General features: G+C 52.4%; 1 protein-coding gene and 1 long non-coding RNA gene across 3 annotated transcripts in view; one reads left to right on the top strand and one right to left on the bottom strand.

Moving 5' to 3' along the window:
• Positions 1-16741, bottom strand: part of MAP4K1 (mitogen-activated protein kinase kinase kinase kinase 1) — a 28147-nt gene that overhangs the window by 8207 nt on the left and 3199 nt on the right. Inside the window, exons 5-25 of one of the 2 annotated variants that reach the window (XM_045379307.2) lie at positions 16321-16376; positions 16175-16222; positions 15993-16035; positions 15830-15902; positions 14264-14395; positions 12906-12968; positions 12714-12795; positions 11608-11724; positions 11297-11375; positions 9520-9578; positions 9399-9442; positions 9273-9320; positions 8499-8541; positions 7899-8061; positions 7740-7822; positions 4016-4100; positions 2796-2872; positions 2644-2704; positions 556-664; positions 396-454; positions 95-198 (exon numbers count right to left, since the gene is read on the bottom strand). In XM_045379307.2, the coding sequence (XP_045235242.2) occupies positions 95-198; positions 396-454; positions 556-664; positions 2644-2704; positions 2796-2872; positions 4016-4100; positions 7740-7822; positions 7899-8061; positions 8499-8541; positions 9273-9320; positions 9399-9442; positions 9520-9578; positions 11297-11375; positions 11608-11724; positions 12714-12795; positions 12906-12968; positions 14264-14395; positions 15830-15902; positions 15993-16035; positions 16175-16222; positions 16321-16376 (1628 nt within the window). Of the gene's footprint in view, positions 1-94; positions 199-395; positions 455-555; positions 665-2643; positions 2705-2795; positions 2873-4015; positions 4101-7739; positions 7823-7898; positions 8062-8498; positions 8542-9272; positions 9321-9398; positions 9579-11296; positions 11376-11607; positions 11725-12713; positions 12796-12905; positions 12969-14263; positions 14396-15829; positions 15903-15992; positions 16036-16174; positions 16223-16320; positions 16377-16741 lie in introns of both variants that reach the window. The other variant, XR_012427559.1, reaches the window with a different exon arrangement.
• On the top strand, positions 10-4266 carry LOC123570236 (uncharacterized). The gene is made up of 2 exons (XR_006694293.3): positions 10-465; positions 3988-4266. It is a non-coding gene; the product is annotated as an uncharacterized lncRNA (long non-coding RNA).

The raw sequence follows: 16741 nt of genomic DNA on the forward strand, positions 1-16741 counted from the left end.
TGGGGCTTCACGGAGCTCTTGATAGAAGCGCAAAGGGTGCAAGGCCTTAGCCATCCACGCCTCAGAGTTCCCAGCACCCTCCCAAGCCCCTTACCCGGACAAGCAGGAATTTGTTCATGGGCTGGTACCACTGAAGCAGGACAACGGACGTCTCCAATGCCCCGCACAGGAACGGGCCCCCAGAGCTCGCACCCTCCGCTGTGGCGTGGGCAAGGATGAGTCAAAATCAATGCCCTCTACCCTCCTCGCCACCCTCCCACAAGGCCCACACTACCACCCATCTTCTGGGTTCTGGACACATTGCCTTAACTCTTAACCTCAGGTGGATGCAGCTCAAGCCCCTCCTCTGGCCCGGCCCCGCCCACTCTCTGCACACCCGTGAAGCTCTCTCTCACCCACACAGCACGCCCGGCAGCCTTTGGTGTCCTGGATCTTGGTGGAAACCATGTTCTTCCTGGAGAACAGGTAGGCGTGAAGAGGGGCAGGACAGCAGGAGGCAGGGGGACATGGGGGAAATTATAAGGCTCTGTGGTGCCATTCATTGGGAGCTGGTACCTTGCCAGTAGGCGGTGGGGGCTAATGTGAGCGATGGGGTTTCCTGCTCTGGTGTCTTTCCGTTCCAGCAGGCCCAGGATGCTATGAGAATACAGGTGGGGGGTCTTTCCTGCAGGGTGTGTGTATGGGGGGGGGAAGCAGGCAGTTATAGGATCCCATCTACCACTTCCTTTCCTCCATCCCTTCCCTCAGCCCCATCCCTTTGTCTGAGACTCCCAAGCCTGCAAGTCTCAAGTACTATTCATTCGTTCATTCATTTCTCACTCCACATAGATTAAAGGCTCCTTGTAGGCCAGGCCTGCTGTGCTTGGCTCTGGTGAACAGTGATGAGCATAATAAATATGTTCCCTACTCTCGTGGTATTTGTAGCCACATCAGAAACTCTGGACACATAACCAGCCAGTTACACATATTACAAAGTTTTAGAATAAACACATCTAGAAAATCTTCTAGTTTGTCATTACAGATGTGGCTTTCACTAACTCATGAATCCTATTTGGCTTGGTGTTTCCCCCAAAACTAGACATTATTTCTTTTATTTTTATTATTATTTTAGACAGTCTCACTCTGTCACCCAGGCTGGAGTGCAGTGGTACAATCTTGGATCACTGCAACCTCTGCCTCCTAGGTTCAACCAATTCTCATTCCTCAGCCTCCCAAGTAGCTGGGAGTAGAAGTGTATGCCACCAAGCCCGGATAATTTATGTATTTTTAGTAGAGACGGGGTTTCACCATGTTGACCAGTCTGGTCTCCAACTACTGACCTCAGGCGATCCACACGCCTCAGCCTCCCAAAGTGTTGGGATTAAAGGTGTGAACCACCGCACCCGGCCTATTTATTGTTATGTTTGAGACACAGGGTCTCATTCTGTCTGCCAGGCTGGAGTGCAGTGGCATGATCATGACTCACTGCAGCCTCTAACTTCTGGGATCAAGTGATCCTCCCACCTCAGCCTTCCGAGTAGCTGGAACCATAGGTGTGTGCCACCACACCCAGCTAATATTTTTAATTTTTAGTAGAGACGAGGTCTCACTATGTTGCCCAGGCTGATCTAGAACTCCTGGGCTCAAGCAATACTACTGCCTTGGCCTCTCAAAGTGCTGGGATCACAGGCATAAGCCACTGCACCTGGTCCGGATTTTTAAATCTATAACTTGCTCACTCTATCTTAGTAAAGTACGGAATAAGTTCTGATTGTCATCTGAACGTGAAAGCCATTTAAAGACTAACTTAGGGCCAGGCACGGTGTCTTACACCTGTAATCCCAGTACTTTGGGGGGCCGAGGTAAGTGGATCACCAGGTCAGGAGTTCGAGACCAGCCTGGCCAACATGGTGAAACCCCCGTCTCTACTAAAAATACAAAAAATTAGCCGGGCGTGGTGGCAGGTGCCTGCAATCCCAGCTACTCGGGAGGCTGAGGCAGGAGAATCGCTTGAACATGGGAAACAGAAGTTGCAGTGAGCCGAGACTGCACCACTGCACTCCAGTCTGGGCAACAGAGTGAGATTCCATCTCAAAAAAAAAAAAAAAAAAAAAAAAAGGACTAATTTAGGCCAGGTGCAATGGCTCACGCTTATAATCCCAGCGCTTTGGGAGGCCAAAGCAAGCGGATCACCTGAGGTCAGGAGTTTGAGACCAGCCTGGCCAACAGGGTAAAACCCTGTCTCTACTAAAAATACAAAAATTAGCCAGGTGTGGTGGCGCACACCTGTAATTCCAGCTACTCAGGAGGCTGAGGCATGAGAATCACTTGAACCCGGGAGGCGGAGGTTGCAGTGAGCCACTGCACTCCAGCCTGAGCAACAGAGCGAGACTGTCTCAAAAAAAGAAAAAAAAAAAGACTAATTTATTGTAGAAACTACCTCAAAATTGACTCGAGAGGTGAGGACTATTGTGAACCCCATTTTCCAAATGGAGAAACTGAGGCTTGGGGAGCACGGTGAAAAAGTGGCTGGGATTTGAACCTAGGACTTTGTGACCAAGGAGTCGAAGTTTTTTTTTTTAGCTTTCCCCATCTACTTCCCAGCCCCCCAACCCTTGACCCCTTAACCTCCGCCCCCATCCCACCTGCTGCCCACAGCCAGACCTGAGAGAGACATGAGAACGTTGTTGATGGAGTACACCCACGTAGTCCGGCTAGGAAAGAGCTGCGGGGAACGGGAGAGATGGCTCTGGTGATACCCCAGCAACCCCCGACTCCAGCCCTTGCCCTTGCCCTTGCCCGGTATGGTTCCTCACCATCTCCAGCGTGGCCTCCTGGTCGTTCCGGTTCAGGATAAAGATACCTTCCTCTGCGCCCAGGAGCAGGTGCTGGTCTGGAGGCACAGACGAGGACCCTGGGACCGACTTCATCCTCGGGGACCTCCCAGATCCCCACCTGGCCTCAAACACTGACACTGTGGCCCCAGCTCTGACCCTCTATTCTTTCTCCAAACCAATACTGCCAGCCTCTGTTTCCCCAAACAAACCCAGAGCAGACGGTCCCTCAAGCCAGTCTCATTCTCCCTCCTTTTGACTACCCATATTCTGGTGGTTTTTTCATCTCTGCCCCACTGTCTTCTGAACCTAACTGACCCCAACCTTAGACCTGCCCCCCAAAATAATCCTCTGATTGCCTCCCCTCTTCCTCCCCAGTTCTGATACCCTAATGCCAATCCTATCTTAACATTGACCTTCAAACTCAGACACCCCCAAATAGGACTTTTTCTGTCCAGTGTGACCTGTTCCTTTAACACTGACCTTGTCTTCATCTCTTTGATCTCTAGATTCTGTCCCTTTCTGGCTGCATCCTAATCTCTAAAATTCCTCACCCCAAAATGCTGCTCCCAGTCTCCCTATCATTAACCTCCAGCTGTCCATCTCTCCTGTGCCCCAAACTCTAACCTTTTTGTTATATTCTGACACTCCTGGCCTCTGAATTCCAATATTCCTAGTTTCACTCTCCAACTCATCCCTCTCCCCCTTTTTTTTTTTTTTTTTTTTGTTGTTGTTGTTGTTGTTGAGACTGTTGCCCAGGCTAGAGTGCAGTGGCATGATCTCGGCTCACTGCAACCTCCACCCCTTAGATTCAAGCAATTCTCCTGCCTCAGCCTGGTAACTGGAATTATAGGCACGTGCCACTACGCCTGGCTAATTTTTGTATTTTTAGTAGAGACGAGGTTTCACCATGTTGGCCAGGCTGGTCTTGAACTCCTGACCTCAAGTGATTTACCCACCTCAGCCTCCCAAAGTGCTGGGACTACCGGCGTGAGCCACGGCACCTGGCTGCCCTCCATGCATCTTTGATCACCAAATCCTGAGTGAAAGGACAAGCTCCGCCCCTGTTTCCGCCTGGCCACACCCCAACCCCATTAAGTTCCTCCCTGTCCCTGCCTTTGTGCCTTCCTTAGGCTCCTCCCCATCCCTACTTCTGCTCCCCCATTCCCTGCAGGATCTCCTTGACCCTCCAGAATGCCCACCCTTGGTGGAGGGATGTGTCCAGGCGGCTGTGCTGTGGATCCGGAGGGGGCAGCCATTGAACAACTTTACCAGAAGGGCGCATCCCTGGGCAGGTCGCCGCGGGGCCAAGCAGCAGATCCGGCAAAGAGAGCAGGGAACAGGAAGGGGCAGTGGTTAAGACTCTAGAGCAAGAGTGCCAAGGTTCAAATCCTGCCTCTTACCTTGGCGCAATTTCCCATAATCTACCCCGTAATATACTTCTTCATATATTGAGTTTTCTTTTCAGTTTGTTATTTTTTTGTTATCTATTTCTTTTTTTACTTTTTCCTCTACTATCCTAAATCATCAGCATTTTTTTTTTTTTAAGATGGATTCTCGCTCTGTTGCCCAGGCTGGAATGCAATGACATGATCTCAGCTCACTACAATCTCTGCTTCCCAAGTTCTCATGCCTAAGCCTTCTGAGTAGCTGGGCCACAGGTGTGTGCCATCACACCCAGCTAATTTTTGTATTTTTAGTAGAGATGGGGTTTCGCCATGTTGCCCAGGCTGGTCTTGAACTCCTGGCCTCATGTGATTCAACTGCCTCAGCCTCCCAAAGTGCTGGGATTACAGGCGTGAGCCACCACTCCCAGCTATCAGTTTTGTTTTTGGAGATGGAGTCTCACTCTGTTGCCCAGGCTGAAGTGCAGTGGTGCAATCTCAGCTCACTGCAACCTCCGCCTCCCAGGCTCAAGCAATTCTTCTGCCTCAGCTTCCTGAGTAGCTGGGATTACTGGTGCACAACACCACGCCTGGCTAATTTTTGTATTTTAGTAGAGACAGGGTTTCGCCATGTTAGCCAGGCTGGTCTTGAACTCCCGACCTCAGGAGATCCACCTGCCTTGGTCTCCCAAAGTGCTGGGATTACAGGCATGAGCCACTGTGCCTGGCCAGTATATATATATATATATACTATATATATATATATATATACTATATATATATATACACACACACACACACACACACACACACATATATATATATAATTCACTATGCTATGTATTTCATCTTTTAATCATTTTCAGTACTGGAAGATAAATTATACATACTCTTAGCCGGTAACTGGCCAGGCTTATGCCTGTAATCCCACCAGTTTGGGAGGCCAAGGCGGGAGGATCACTTAAGCCTAGGAGTTCAGGACCAGCCTAGGCAACATAGTGAGACCCTGCCTCTATAAAACATTTTTTAAAAAATTAGCCAAGCTGGGCCAGGCGTGGTGGCTCATGCCTGTAATGCCAGCACTTTGGGAGGCCAAGGCTGGCAGACAACTTGAGGTTAGGAGTTTGAGACCAGCCTGGCCAACGTGGCAAAACTCCATCTCTACAAAAGATACAAAAATTAGTTGGGCGTAGTTGTAGGCACCTGTAGTCCCAGCTACTTGGGAGGCTGAGGCAGGACAATAGCTTAGACTGGGGAGGCAGAGGTTGCAGTGAGCCAAGATAGCACCACTACCCTCCAGCCTGGGCAACAGAGCAAGACTCCATCTCAGAAAAAAAAAAAAAAAAAATTAGCCAAGTGCATAGTTCCAGCTACTAGGGAGGCTGAGGTGTGAGGATTGCTTGAGTCTCCGAGGTCAAGGCTGCAGTGAGCCATGATTGCACCACTAAACTCCAGCAGCCCGGGCGACAGAGCGAGATCCTATCTCAAAAAAAAAAAAAAAAAAAAAAAAAGACTAGATAGTTCTAATTCATTTTATGCATTTTTTGGCAAATTTGATCCCACAAAGGTACATTATCACAACACTGACTATGTGTGTAGGCATTATGCGTGTACGTAAAAACACTGAAACTTTCTGAATAAAGAGATGTTCTTTTTGTACATCTCCATTTATGAGAGGTAAAATTTTTTGAGATCTTGGCTCTTCGGATAACTGCATATGTGGTGGTGACTCATGGAGGTTTTGATGGATCTCGTCAAAAGACTCTAACTTTTGGGCTCAAGCAATCCTCCTACCTCAGCCTCCCAAGTAGCTGGGACCATAGGTGTGTGCCACCATGCCCAGCTAATTTTTAAAATTTTTAGTAGCCGGGTGCGGTGGCTCATGCCTGTAATCCCAGCACTTTGGGAGGCTGAGGCAAGCGGATCACCTGAGGTTGGGAGTTCGAGACCAGCCTGACCAACATGAAGAAACCCCATCTTTACTAAAAATACAAAAATTAGCCGGGTGTAGTGGCACACACCTGTAATCCCAACTACTCAGAAGGCTGAGGCAGGAGAATCACTTGAACCCAGGAAGTGGGGGTTGCAGTGAGGTGAGATCATGCCACTGCACTCCAGCCTGGGTGACAAAGCGAGACTCTGTCTCAAAAAAAAAAAAAAAAAAAAAAATTACCTCAGGTGGTATGCACCTGTAGTCCCAGCTACTCCAGAGGCTGAGGCAGGAGAATCGCGTGAATCCGGGAAGCGGAGGTTGCAGTGAGCTGAGATCACGCCATTGCACTCCAGCCCGGGTGACAGTAGGAGACTCCGTTAAAAAAAAAAAACTTGCTGGGCGCGGTGGCTCAAGCCTGTAATCCCAGCATTTTGGGAGGCCAAGATGGGCGGATCATAAAGTCAGGAGATCGAGACCATCCTGGCTAACACGTTGAAACCCCGTCTCTACTAAAAAAAAAATACAAAAAACTAGCCAGGCGAGGTGGCGGGCACCTGTAGTCCCAGCTACTCCGGAGGCTGAGGTAGGAGAATGGTGTAAGCTCGGGAGGCGGAGCTTGCAGGGAGCTGAGATCCGGCCACTGCACTCCAGCCTGGGCGACAGAGCCAGACTCTGTCTCAAAAAAAAAAAAAAAAAACTTAAGCCAGGCACAGTGGCTCACTCCCATAATCCCAGCACTGTGGGAGGCCAAGGCCAGCGGATCACAAGGTCAGGAGATCGAGACCATCCTGGCTAACACGGTGAAACCCCATCTCTACTAACTACAAAAAAATTAGCCAGGCGTGGTGGTGGGCGCCTGTAGTCCCAGCTACTCAGGAGGCTGAGGCAGAAGAATGGCGTGAACCCGGGAGGCGGAGCTTGCAGTGAGCTGAGATCGCACCACCACACTCCAGCCTGGGCGACTGAGCAAGACACCGTCTCAAAAAAAAAAAAAAAAAAAAAAAAAAAAAAGGCAGGCTGGGCGCGGTGGCTCATGCCTGTAATCCCAGCACTTTGGGAGGCCAAGGCAGGTGGATCACCTGAGGTCAGGAGTTCAAGACCAGCCTAACCAACATGGTGAAACCCTGCCTCTACTAAAAATACAAAATTAACTGGACATGGTGGCGCATGCCTGTAATCTTAGCTAATCCGGAGGCTGAGGCAGGAGAATCACTTGAACCAGGGTGGCGGAGGTTGTAGTGAGCTGAGATCCTGCCACTGCACTCTAGCCTGGGCAACAAGTGAAACTCTGTCTTAAAAAAAAAAAAAAGCAGAAACAACGATCCTGCCTCAGCCTCCTCAGAGGTATTTATATGACCTTGGGTAAGCCACTTACCCTCTCTGTGCCTCAATTTCCCCATCTGTGAAATGGGGGATAATGTCTCTGTGATAGCTTCTTCACTCTGTAAAGCTTTATGCCATGTAATGACAGGAGATCAGTGTAGGCACAGAGAAGTGCTCACCAAATGTCACCTGTTGTTACTGTCCGTCCTGCCACCCCCTCCCCACCTCACCAGGCATCCCCAGCCCCGTCCAGAGGTGCAAGTCCTCAGCAGAGCTGAACCTCACCTTTCTCTTCATCTTTTCCTTCTTGGGGGGCAGGAGTGGGGGCTTGTCGAGCTCCCGGGAGGGTGGGTTCCAGAGTGAGGGTTCTGAGAGGGGTTAGGGGAAAATCAGCCCCCAAGACTCCCCACTCCTCCCACCCTCCACCCTAGCCTGTCCCTTTACCTGAATGGGCGGTGAGATGGGGGCTGCTGGTGGATGGGGGAGGCCCAGGACGGGGGTTGTGTGGTGGGGGCCCACTGGCACACCGGACCAGCACCCCCGGGCTCAGCCGCCCATCATCCCCCATACCCCCAGGACCCTCGTCTGATGGAGAACGGAACTTGGGCTTTGGAGACAGGAACAGAGCGTGGGGAAATACATCAGATGATCTCAGAGAGGGCACCCTTTTGCAACTCCAGTCCCTGCCTCCACCAGAACTAACAGCCACGGCTCTGACCCTCCCCCACAACATCTTGCGCCCCCTCCAGCCTTCCCCGGACACCCCCAGCCTGGACATCAACACACTTCAGAAACTGATGGGTTAATGTTGGATACAGCAGGGGCTTCCTAGGACCAGCTACTGACCAGTGTCCAAGAGGCTAAATATTTTGAATCCCCCCCTGAGGTTGAGGGATACCACTTCCAGATCCCAATGTAGCCACCATCCTGGTCTCCCCGATTCCCTGCCCTGGAGATCCCAGTATCCCAGCATCTAAGGACCTGGCCTCCTGGCACCCAGTGGCCCTGGGGCCCCATCCTCCCAGCTCTGGCCCAGGGCCTTACCTTGGGGGGAAGTGGAGGAGGTGTGTCCTCTGCAGGGGTGGGGCTGAAACACAAAGATGGGCTAAATAGTTGGGGGCGTGGGGAACAAGGACCCAGGGAAGACGGCATGGTTCTGGGCTGGAGGCCTGGGACTGGGGTCTGAGGTCAGGAGGATTAAGGGATGACTGGTTCTGGCTGGAGCTGAGGATTAAAGGATTAATAACCAGGCCTGACATGGTAGCTCATGCCTGTAATCGCAGTGCTTTGGGAGGCCAGGGCAGGAGGATGGCTTGAGCCCAGGAGCTCGAGACCAGCCTGGGCAGCATAGTAAGACTTTGTCTCTACAAAAAAATTAAAAATTAGCCAGGCGTGGTAGGTACACCTGTGAACCCAGCTACTCAGGAGGCTGAGGCAGGAGAATCGCTTGAACCCGGGGTGCCGAGGTTGCAGTGAGCTGAGACTGCGTCACTGCACTCCAGCCTGGGCCACGGAGTGAGACTCTGTCTCAAAAAAAAAAAAAAAGGTGGAAGGAAAGTGGGAGCTGGAGCTGGAACTGGGATCAGGTTGGGGGTCAGGGGTTGGAGGTGAAGGGTTAAGGGAGGTGGTTAGGGAATAGGGTCTAGGTAGCTGGGCAGAGGGGCTGCATCAAGGGTCTAGTCAGGGCTCAGGGCTCGGGGCTAGAAGACAGGCAGGGGTGCAGCGGGGTCAGGAGTGGAGGAAAGGTCACATCAGGGGCTTGTAGGAAGGTGGAGGCTGAGGTGGGGCCTGTGGAGCTGCAGGCAGGGCCTCACTTACATGTCCACGTCGTCATAGTCATCGTCGGAAGACTCTGACTGTTGCTCCCTGAAGGGTGATGGGTATGAGTCTTGGGGGCCTTGCCCACATTCCAGCCCCCTCCCCATCCTCCCTGGGGTCCCTGACCTGGGGCTGCTGCTCCTGAGGTCTCGGGGCGGTTGTAGGTGAGCCTGTGGGGTAGGAAAAGGGTCAGCAGTGGCCTCAGGGAAGCAGGTGGTGTGGTGGGGAGTTGGGGGCAGCATCTCACGGTGTTGGCTGGGGGTCTGGTCTCCATTCCTCGGAGCTTCCTGAACTCCATGTGCCGCCCTAGGATGTGTGGGGAAGATAACCCACTGTGAGATGGGGGCAAGGGGTAGTGAGATGGGCTTAAGAACAGAAAGAGTAGAATTGGCAGGGGGGTTGCAGTCAGGATCTTAGGGACTGCAAAGGATCTCAGGGAACTGTCCCTTAGGGAAAGGGGTCTTGGTTTACAGGGACCTCATTTGGGGGTCAAGTTTGGGATCAAGACCGGGTACAGTGGCTCATGCCTATAATCCCAGTACTTCAGAAGGTGAGGTGGGTAGATCACTGGAACCCAGAGTTTGAGACCTGCCTGGACAACTTGGCGAGAACCCATCTCTACAAAAAATGATTAAAAATTAGCCAAGTGGCTGGGCACGGTGGCTCACGCCTGTAATGCCAGCACTTTGGGAGGCTGAGGCAGGCAGATCACCTGAGGTCAGGAGTTCAAGACCAGCCTGGTCAACAGGGTGAAGCCCCGTCTCTACTAAAAAAAAAAAAATACGAAAATTAGCCGGGCATGGTAGTGCGCATCTGTAATCCTAATTACTCGGGAGGCTGAGGCAGGAGAATCGCTTGAATCCAGGAGGCAGAGGTTTCGATGAGCCAAGATTGCACCATTACACTCCAGCACTCCAGCCTGGGCAACAGAGTGGCAGGGCAACAACAACAACAACAAACAGCCAGGGCAACAATAACAACAACAAAAAAAGTTAGCCACATGTGGTGAATAAGCCTGTAGTCCCAGCTACTCAGGAGGCTGAGGTGGGAGGATTCCTTGAGCACAAGAAGTTTGAGGCTGAAGTGAGCTGTGATCACGCCACTGCACTCCAGCCTGGGGGACAGAGCAAGATCCTGTCACAAAAAAAAAACCAAATAGCCGGGCGTGGTGGCTCACGCCTGTAATCCCAGCACTTTGGGAGGCTGAGGCGGGTGGATCATGAGGTCAGGAGATCGAGATCATCCTGGTTAACATGGTGAAACCCCGTCTCTACTAAAAATACAAAAAGTCCCAGCTACTCGGGAGGCTGAGGCAGGAGAATGGCATGAACCTGGGAGGCGGAGCTTGCAGTGAGGCGAGATCGCACCACTGCACTCCAGCCTGGGTGACAGAGTAAGATGCCATCTCAAAAAAATAAAAAAATAAATAAACAAATAAATAAGCTTTGGGATCAGGAAGCTGGGGGCTCAATATAGTTACAGAGGTTTTTGGGATCCGTTTGGGTATTGAGGTTCTGATGAGATTTCTGAGGTCTCCCTGGGGACTCTATGGTCATCTTGCTTTTTTTTTTTTTTTTTTTTGAGACGGTCTCGCTCTTGTCGCCCAGGCTAGAGTGCAGTGGCACAATCTTGGCTCACTGCAACCTCTACCTCACAGATTCAAGCAATTCTCCTGCCTCAGCCTCCTGAGTAGCTGGGACTACAGGCGCGCACTACCACATCCGGCTAATTTTTGTATTTTTAGCAGAGACGGGGTTTCACCCTGTTACCCAGGCTGGTCTCAACATCCTGACCTCAGATGATCCCCCCCACCTTGGCCTCCCAAAGTGCTGGGATTACAGGCGTGAGCGACCGCGCCCAGCCTCTACGGTCATTTTGTAGGTCAGGTGCTGATGAGATTGTCTGGGGTCTCTTATAGGATCAGATGATACTGAGGGTCTCTGGTGGCCTGATGGTAAGGGAAGGGGGTCTCTTAGGTCTATTATAGGGTCAGGTGTCCCCAGAGATAAGGATTCTCTACTCACGACAGCAGTCTGCATCTGGGATCCCCAGAGAGCTGGAGCGGTGGGTGGATCTGATCCGCCGAGGGATAGCAGGGGGTAGCTGGGCAGAGGGGCAGCCACGTCAGGGCTCAGGACCCCCAAGCAGCCCCCTACCCTGCCCGGGGTCCATCTGCTTTCCTGTAACCCTCTGGGCACACAGCCTTGTACCAAGCTCCCCATCCTCCCTGCCTGTTCTCCCCCTAAGAGAGGCAGCGGGAAGGCACTGCCGGCAGCAGGCACAGCCTGAGAAAGACCAAGTGGTCCCCAGTGCTCTTGTCAACCAAGGCGCTCACCTCGGGCTCCTCATCCTCAATGTCCCCAATGGAGGGTCCTTTCCCAGGATTCTTCAGTTTGTCAAGAAGATCTAGGATCAGGCCTCGATTCAGCCCAGGCTGGGATACCAGTTGATGCTGGGGGAGGGAAGAGGTGTCCATATCCAGAGGGCTGGAGTGGATAGAGAGGGCTGGTATGGACAGAGAGGGCTGGTACAGGGCCTTGGGGACTGGACTAAAGGAATCTAGCTGGGGAGAAGGTGCCAGTGGATGAAGAGGGCGGGGAAATCCAGGGAACTGTCAGAGGTCTGGGGTATTCTTTTTTTTTTAAGACAGAGTCTCACTCTGTCACCCAGACAGTGGCACACTCTAGGCTCGCTGCAACCTCCACCTGCTGGGCTTAATTAATTCTCCTGCCTCAGCCTCCCAAGTGGCTGTGATTACAGGCTCATGCCACCATGCCCAGCTAATTTTTTTTTTTTTTGAGACAGGGTCTCTCCCTGTCACTCAGGCTAGAGTGCAGTGGCGCAATCCTGGCTCACTGTAGCCTCCGCCTCCTGGGTTTAAGTGATTCTCCCACCTCAGCCTCCCAAGCAGCTGCGATTACAGGCGCGTGCCACTACACTCGGCTAATTTTTGTGTTTTTAGTAGAGACGGGGTTTCACCATGTTGGCCAGGCTGGTCTCAAACTCCTGACTTCAAGTGATCCACCTGCCTCAGCCTCCCAAAGTGCTGGGATTACAGGCATGAGCCACCGTGCCCAGCCAGCCTGGGGAGTCTAAGAAATTTTTAGGAATTAGAATTTACATTTCTCAGAGCAGGGCTGGGAGAATTCCACAGTTGTCTTGGAAGAGACTGTGGTTCCCTGGGGATTCAAGAGGACACTCAGGAACAAGTCTTGAGTCCTTTGGGAATTTGTGAGTTCTGGCAACTCAGGGGATTTGGGAAAGGTTTGGGGTATAGCCCAGAGGGTCTCTAGTGGTGGACGGTGGTCCTGGGAAATTCTGAGGCATTAGGGACTTCGGAAGGCCACGGGGACTCCGTGGAACGAAGTTATCCATGTCCTCGGGAGTTGTGGAAGGCCCCGGGGAATTCTGGGCTGAGGGTCTTGGGGAAGGGAGGGTTACACTGAGCATCTTGGTGGCGCTGGGTCGTTTCTTGGGGCTCTTAGTCAGGGTGACTTTGATGAAGTTGTGGAAGGCAGCGGACCTTGGGAAGAAGAAGCCAGGTTCTGGGTGAGGGGACCAGAGACCCTCCCATCAGGCCACCCAGCCCCAGCCCCGCCCTCGCTCACCCTCCCTCCTGTCACTCTCTCGTACCATTTGCCTTTTTCCTTCATTCGGGGAGGCTGGTAGCCACTCTTGGTCATGAGGAAGAGAACTCTAGAATAGTAGGGAAAGGATATGGAGTTCAGACCTTCAAGGGGGCCAGACCTCATGGCTTGAGGGGTTCCTAGTAGCATTACGGTCAGCAGAGGGCAAAGTGAGAAACAGCATGGAAGTGAGGTTCGGGTTTTACAGTGCACCAGGATACCTCTCCTAAGGGAAGCCGCTTATGGCGTGGTAGAGCTACGGCAAGGCCAGGTGCAGTGGCTCATGCCCGTAATCCCAACACTTGGGGAGGCCAAGGCGGGAGGACAGCTTGAGCCCAGGAGTTGGAGACCACCTGGGGCAACATAGTGAGACAAAAAAAAAAAAAATTTTTAATAGCTGGATATGGCAATGTGGGCCTGTAGGACCAGCTATGTGAGAGGCTAAGGCAGGAGGATCATTTGAGCCCTGGCATTCAAGGCTGAAGTGAACTACGATGGTGCCACTGCACTCCAGCCTGGGTGACAGAGCAAGATCCTGTCTCTAAAAATAATAATAATAAATTAATTAATTTTTAAAATGGGCGTGGTGGCTCACACCTGTAATCCCAGCATTTTTGGAGGCCAAGGCAAGTGGATCACCTGAGGTCAGGAGTTCGAGACCAGCCTGGTCAACATGGTGAAACCCCATCTCTACCAAAAAATACAAAAATTAGCCAGGTTTGATGGCGCTTGCCTGTAATCCCAGCTACTTGGGAGGTTGAGGCGGGAGAATCACTTGAACCTGGGAGGCAGAGGTTGCAGTGAGCTGAGATCGTGCCACTGCACTCCAGCCTGGGTGACAAGAGTGGGACTCCATCTCAAAAATAAATAAATATATAAAAATTAAAATAAAAGATAGGCTAGGTGCAGCGGCTCACGCCTGTAATCCCAGCACCTCGGGAAGCTGAGGTGGGCAGATCATCTGAGGTCAGGAGTTTGAGACTACCCTCGCCAACATGGTGAAAACCCATCTCTACTAAAAATACAAAAATTAGCCAGGCGTGGTGGTGCACACCTGTAGTCCCAGCTACTTGGGAGGCTGAGGCAGGAAAATAGCTTGAACCCGGGAGATGGAAGTTGCAGTGAGCTGAGATTGCGCCACTGCACTCCAGCCTGGGTGACAGAGCAAGACTCAGTCTTAAAAAATAAAAAATAAAATAAAATGTTAAATTAAATTTAAAAAATAGAGCTGCAGCATGTGCCAAGGTAGGCTCAAGTGGCGATCCCTGAACTGGAGGTTCCTGGGATGGAAGGCAGAAGCTGAGGGTGGGCTTTGGGCCAGGGCTGGACAGGATCTCTGGGCCTGGGGACCCCACACCTGCCTACCTGAGAGGGTGCACATCGAAGAGCGGTGGCTGTAGCTCGGCCAGTTCGATGGCCGTGATACCCAGGGACCAAATGTCACACAGCTCATTGTATCCTCCCTTCAGGGCCACGGCTGCCACTTCTGGAGCCATCCTGGGGGGAGACACACTCAGAGAGCCAGAGGTGGCATGGGGACAGGAAGGGAAGGAGGGGCAGAGAAGGAGAAGGAGTTGAGGGGAGATGCAGCACACAGAGTCAGACGGAGAGACAGAGGGACGGGAGGAAAGACAGACACAGGCAGACGAAGACGAAGATGCAGACTGGGCGCGATGGCTCACACCTGTAATCCCAGCACTTTGGGAGGCTAAGCAAGGCAGATGATTTAGGCCCAGGAGTTTGAGACCAGCCTGGGCAACTTATCAAGACCCCATCTCGGCTGAGCATGGTGGCTCTTGCCTGTAATTCCAGCACTTTGGGAGGTCAAGGCAGGCAGATCACCTGAGGTGAGGAGTTTGAGATCAGCCTGGCCAACATGGCGAAAGCCCATCTCTACCAAAAGTACAAAAATTAGCTGGGTGTGGTGGCAGGCGTCTGTAATCCCAGTTACTTGGAGGCTGAGGCAGGAGAATTGCTTGAACCCGGGAGGTGGAGGTTACAGTGAGCTGAGACTGTGCCACAGCACTCTGGCCTAGGCAACAGAGCAAAACTCCATCTCAAGAAAAAAAAAAAAAAAAAAAACCACCATCTCTACACAAATTTTTAAAAAATTAGCCAGGTGGCCGGGCGCGGTGGCTCACGCCTGTAATCCCAGCACTTTGGGAGGCCGAGGCGGGTGGATCACAAGGTCAGGAGATCGAGACCACGGTGAAACCCCGTCTCTACTAAAAATACAAAAAAAAATTAGCCGGGCGCGGTTGTGGGCGCCTGTAGTCCCAGCTACTCGGGAGGCTGAGGCAGGAGAATGGCGTGAACCCGGGAGGCGGAGCTTGCAGTGAGCCGAGATCGCGCCACTGCACTCCAGCCTGGGCGACAGAGAGAGACTCCGTCTCAAAAAAAAAAAAAAAAAAAAAATTAGCCAGGTGTCATGGTGTACACCTGTGGTCCCAGCTACTTGGGAGGCTGAGGTGGGAGGATCTCCTGAGCCCAGGAGTTCTAGGCTGCAGTGAGCCATGATTGTGCCACTGCAATCCAGCCTGGGCCACAGTGGGGCTGGAGGCACAGTGAACCTGTCTCTAAAAACAAAACAAAATGAAAAGACAGAGAGGCAGAGAAGAGAGTGAGAGACAGAAACAAAGAGACAGAGAGCGCTACAAACTGAGCTAGAGGAAAGAAACAGAAATGGATATGGAGGGACAGATAAATCAAGATAAAAACCAACACAAGCACCTAGAGCAACGGGCAGAAAAGGGCACAAAACGAGAGAGAAAAGTGGAAAACTCAAGAGACACCCAGAGAGAATGAAAGAATCTTCCATGGAGAAAGGAAGAGACAGGGAAACGAAGCCAGGAAGGAGGATCCCGGGGAACCACGGTGGGAAAAACCACTGAGCCCCACTCCACCCCTAGCTGCCCGCTGGGCACCCCTCACCAGTAGGGTGTCCCAATGAAAGAGAGGCGTCTGGCCAGCGTTGCCCCGATCTGGGCCGAGATGCCAAAGTCAGCTGGAAGCAGAGGGAGACATAGTGATCTGGGGTCCACTGTGCCTCCAGCCCCCCAGTCAGCCCCCCTGCTCAACCCCCAGCCTTACTCACCCAATCTGACCTCCCCAGCATCATTGATGAGGATGTTAGCTCCCTGGGAATGAGAGGGGGTATGGGAGGCTGCGGAGACTCTTTCCCCACAGCTCAAACTACCCTGATCCCTGAGTCCCCGAAATGCCACGCCCATCTCCTGGGCCCCACCCCCCAACAGCATCCCTGTAACCCCAGACCACCTTGATGTCTCGGTGTATCTTCTTCTGTGAGTGCAGATAGGCCAGTCCCTGGGGAGAAGGGTGGACAAGGGGACTGTGAGTGTCTGGGGGCTGGAGTGGGGGCTCCCCTCCTCTCCTCTCCCCAGAATACCCAGGCCTCTCCTTACCTGGAGCACTTCCCGGCAGACATAGCTAATCTGGAGCTCTGACAGGGAGCCTGTCACTGCAAAGGTCACCCCGGCCAGGCCAGGCGTTGGATGGGAGCCAGGGAACCTGGGCTGGGGAGTCCTGCCCCCCCACACCAGCTAAGAGGGTGCCATAGGGAGAGGGGAAACAGGACGGGACCAGTGGGAGGGGGAGATGGTGGGGTAGTCAGCAACAGAAAGAGGCAGCGATGCAAATAAAAGAGGCCAATAGGGCTGGCGCAGTGGCTCATGCCTATAACCCCAGCACTTTGGGAGGCCAAGGCGGGTGGATCACTTGAGGTCAGGAGTCCAGGACCAGCCTGGGCAACATGGCGAAACCCTATCTCTACTAAAAATACAAAAATTAGCCAGGCATAGTGGTGCATGCCTGTAATCCCAAGTA

This window comes from Macaca fascicularis, chromosome 19, assembly GCF_037993035.2.
Source record: "Macaca fascicularis isolate 582-1 chromosome 19, T2T-MFA8v1.1".
NCBI classification, from domain to species: domain Eukaryota; kingdom Metazoa; phylum Chordata; class Mammalia; order Primates; family Cercopithecidae; genus Macaca; species Macaca fascicularis.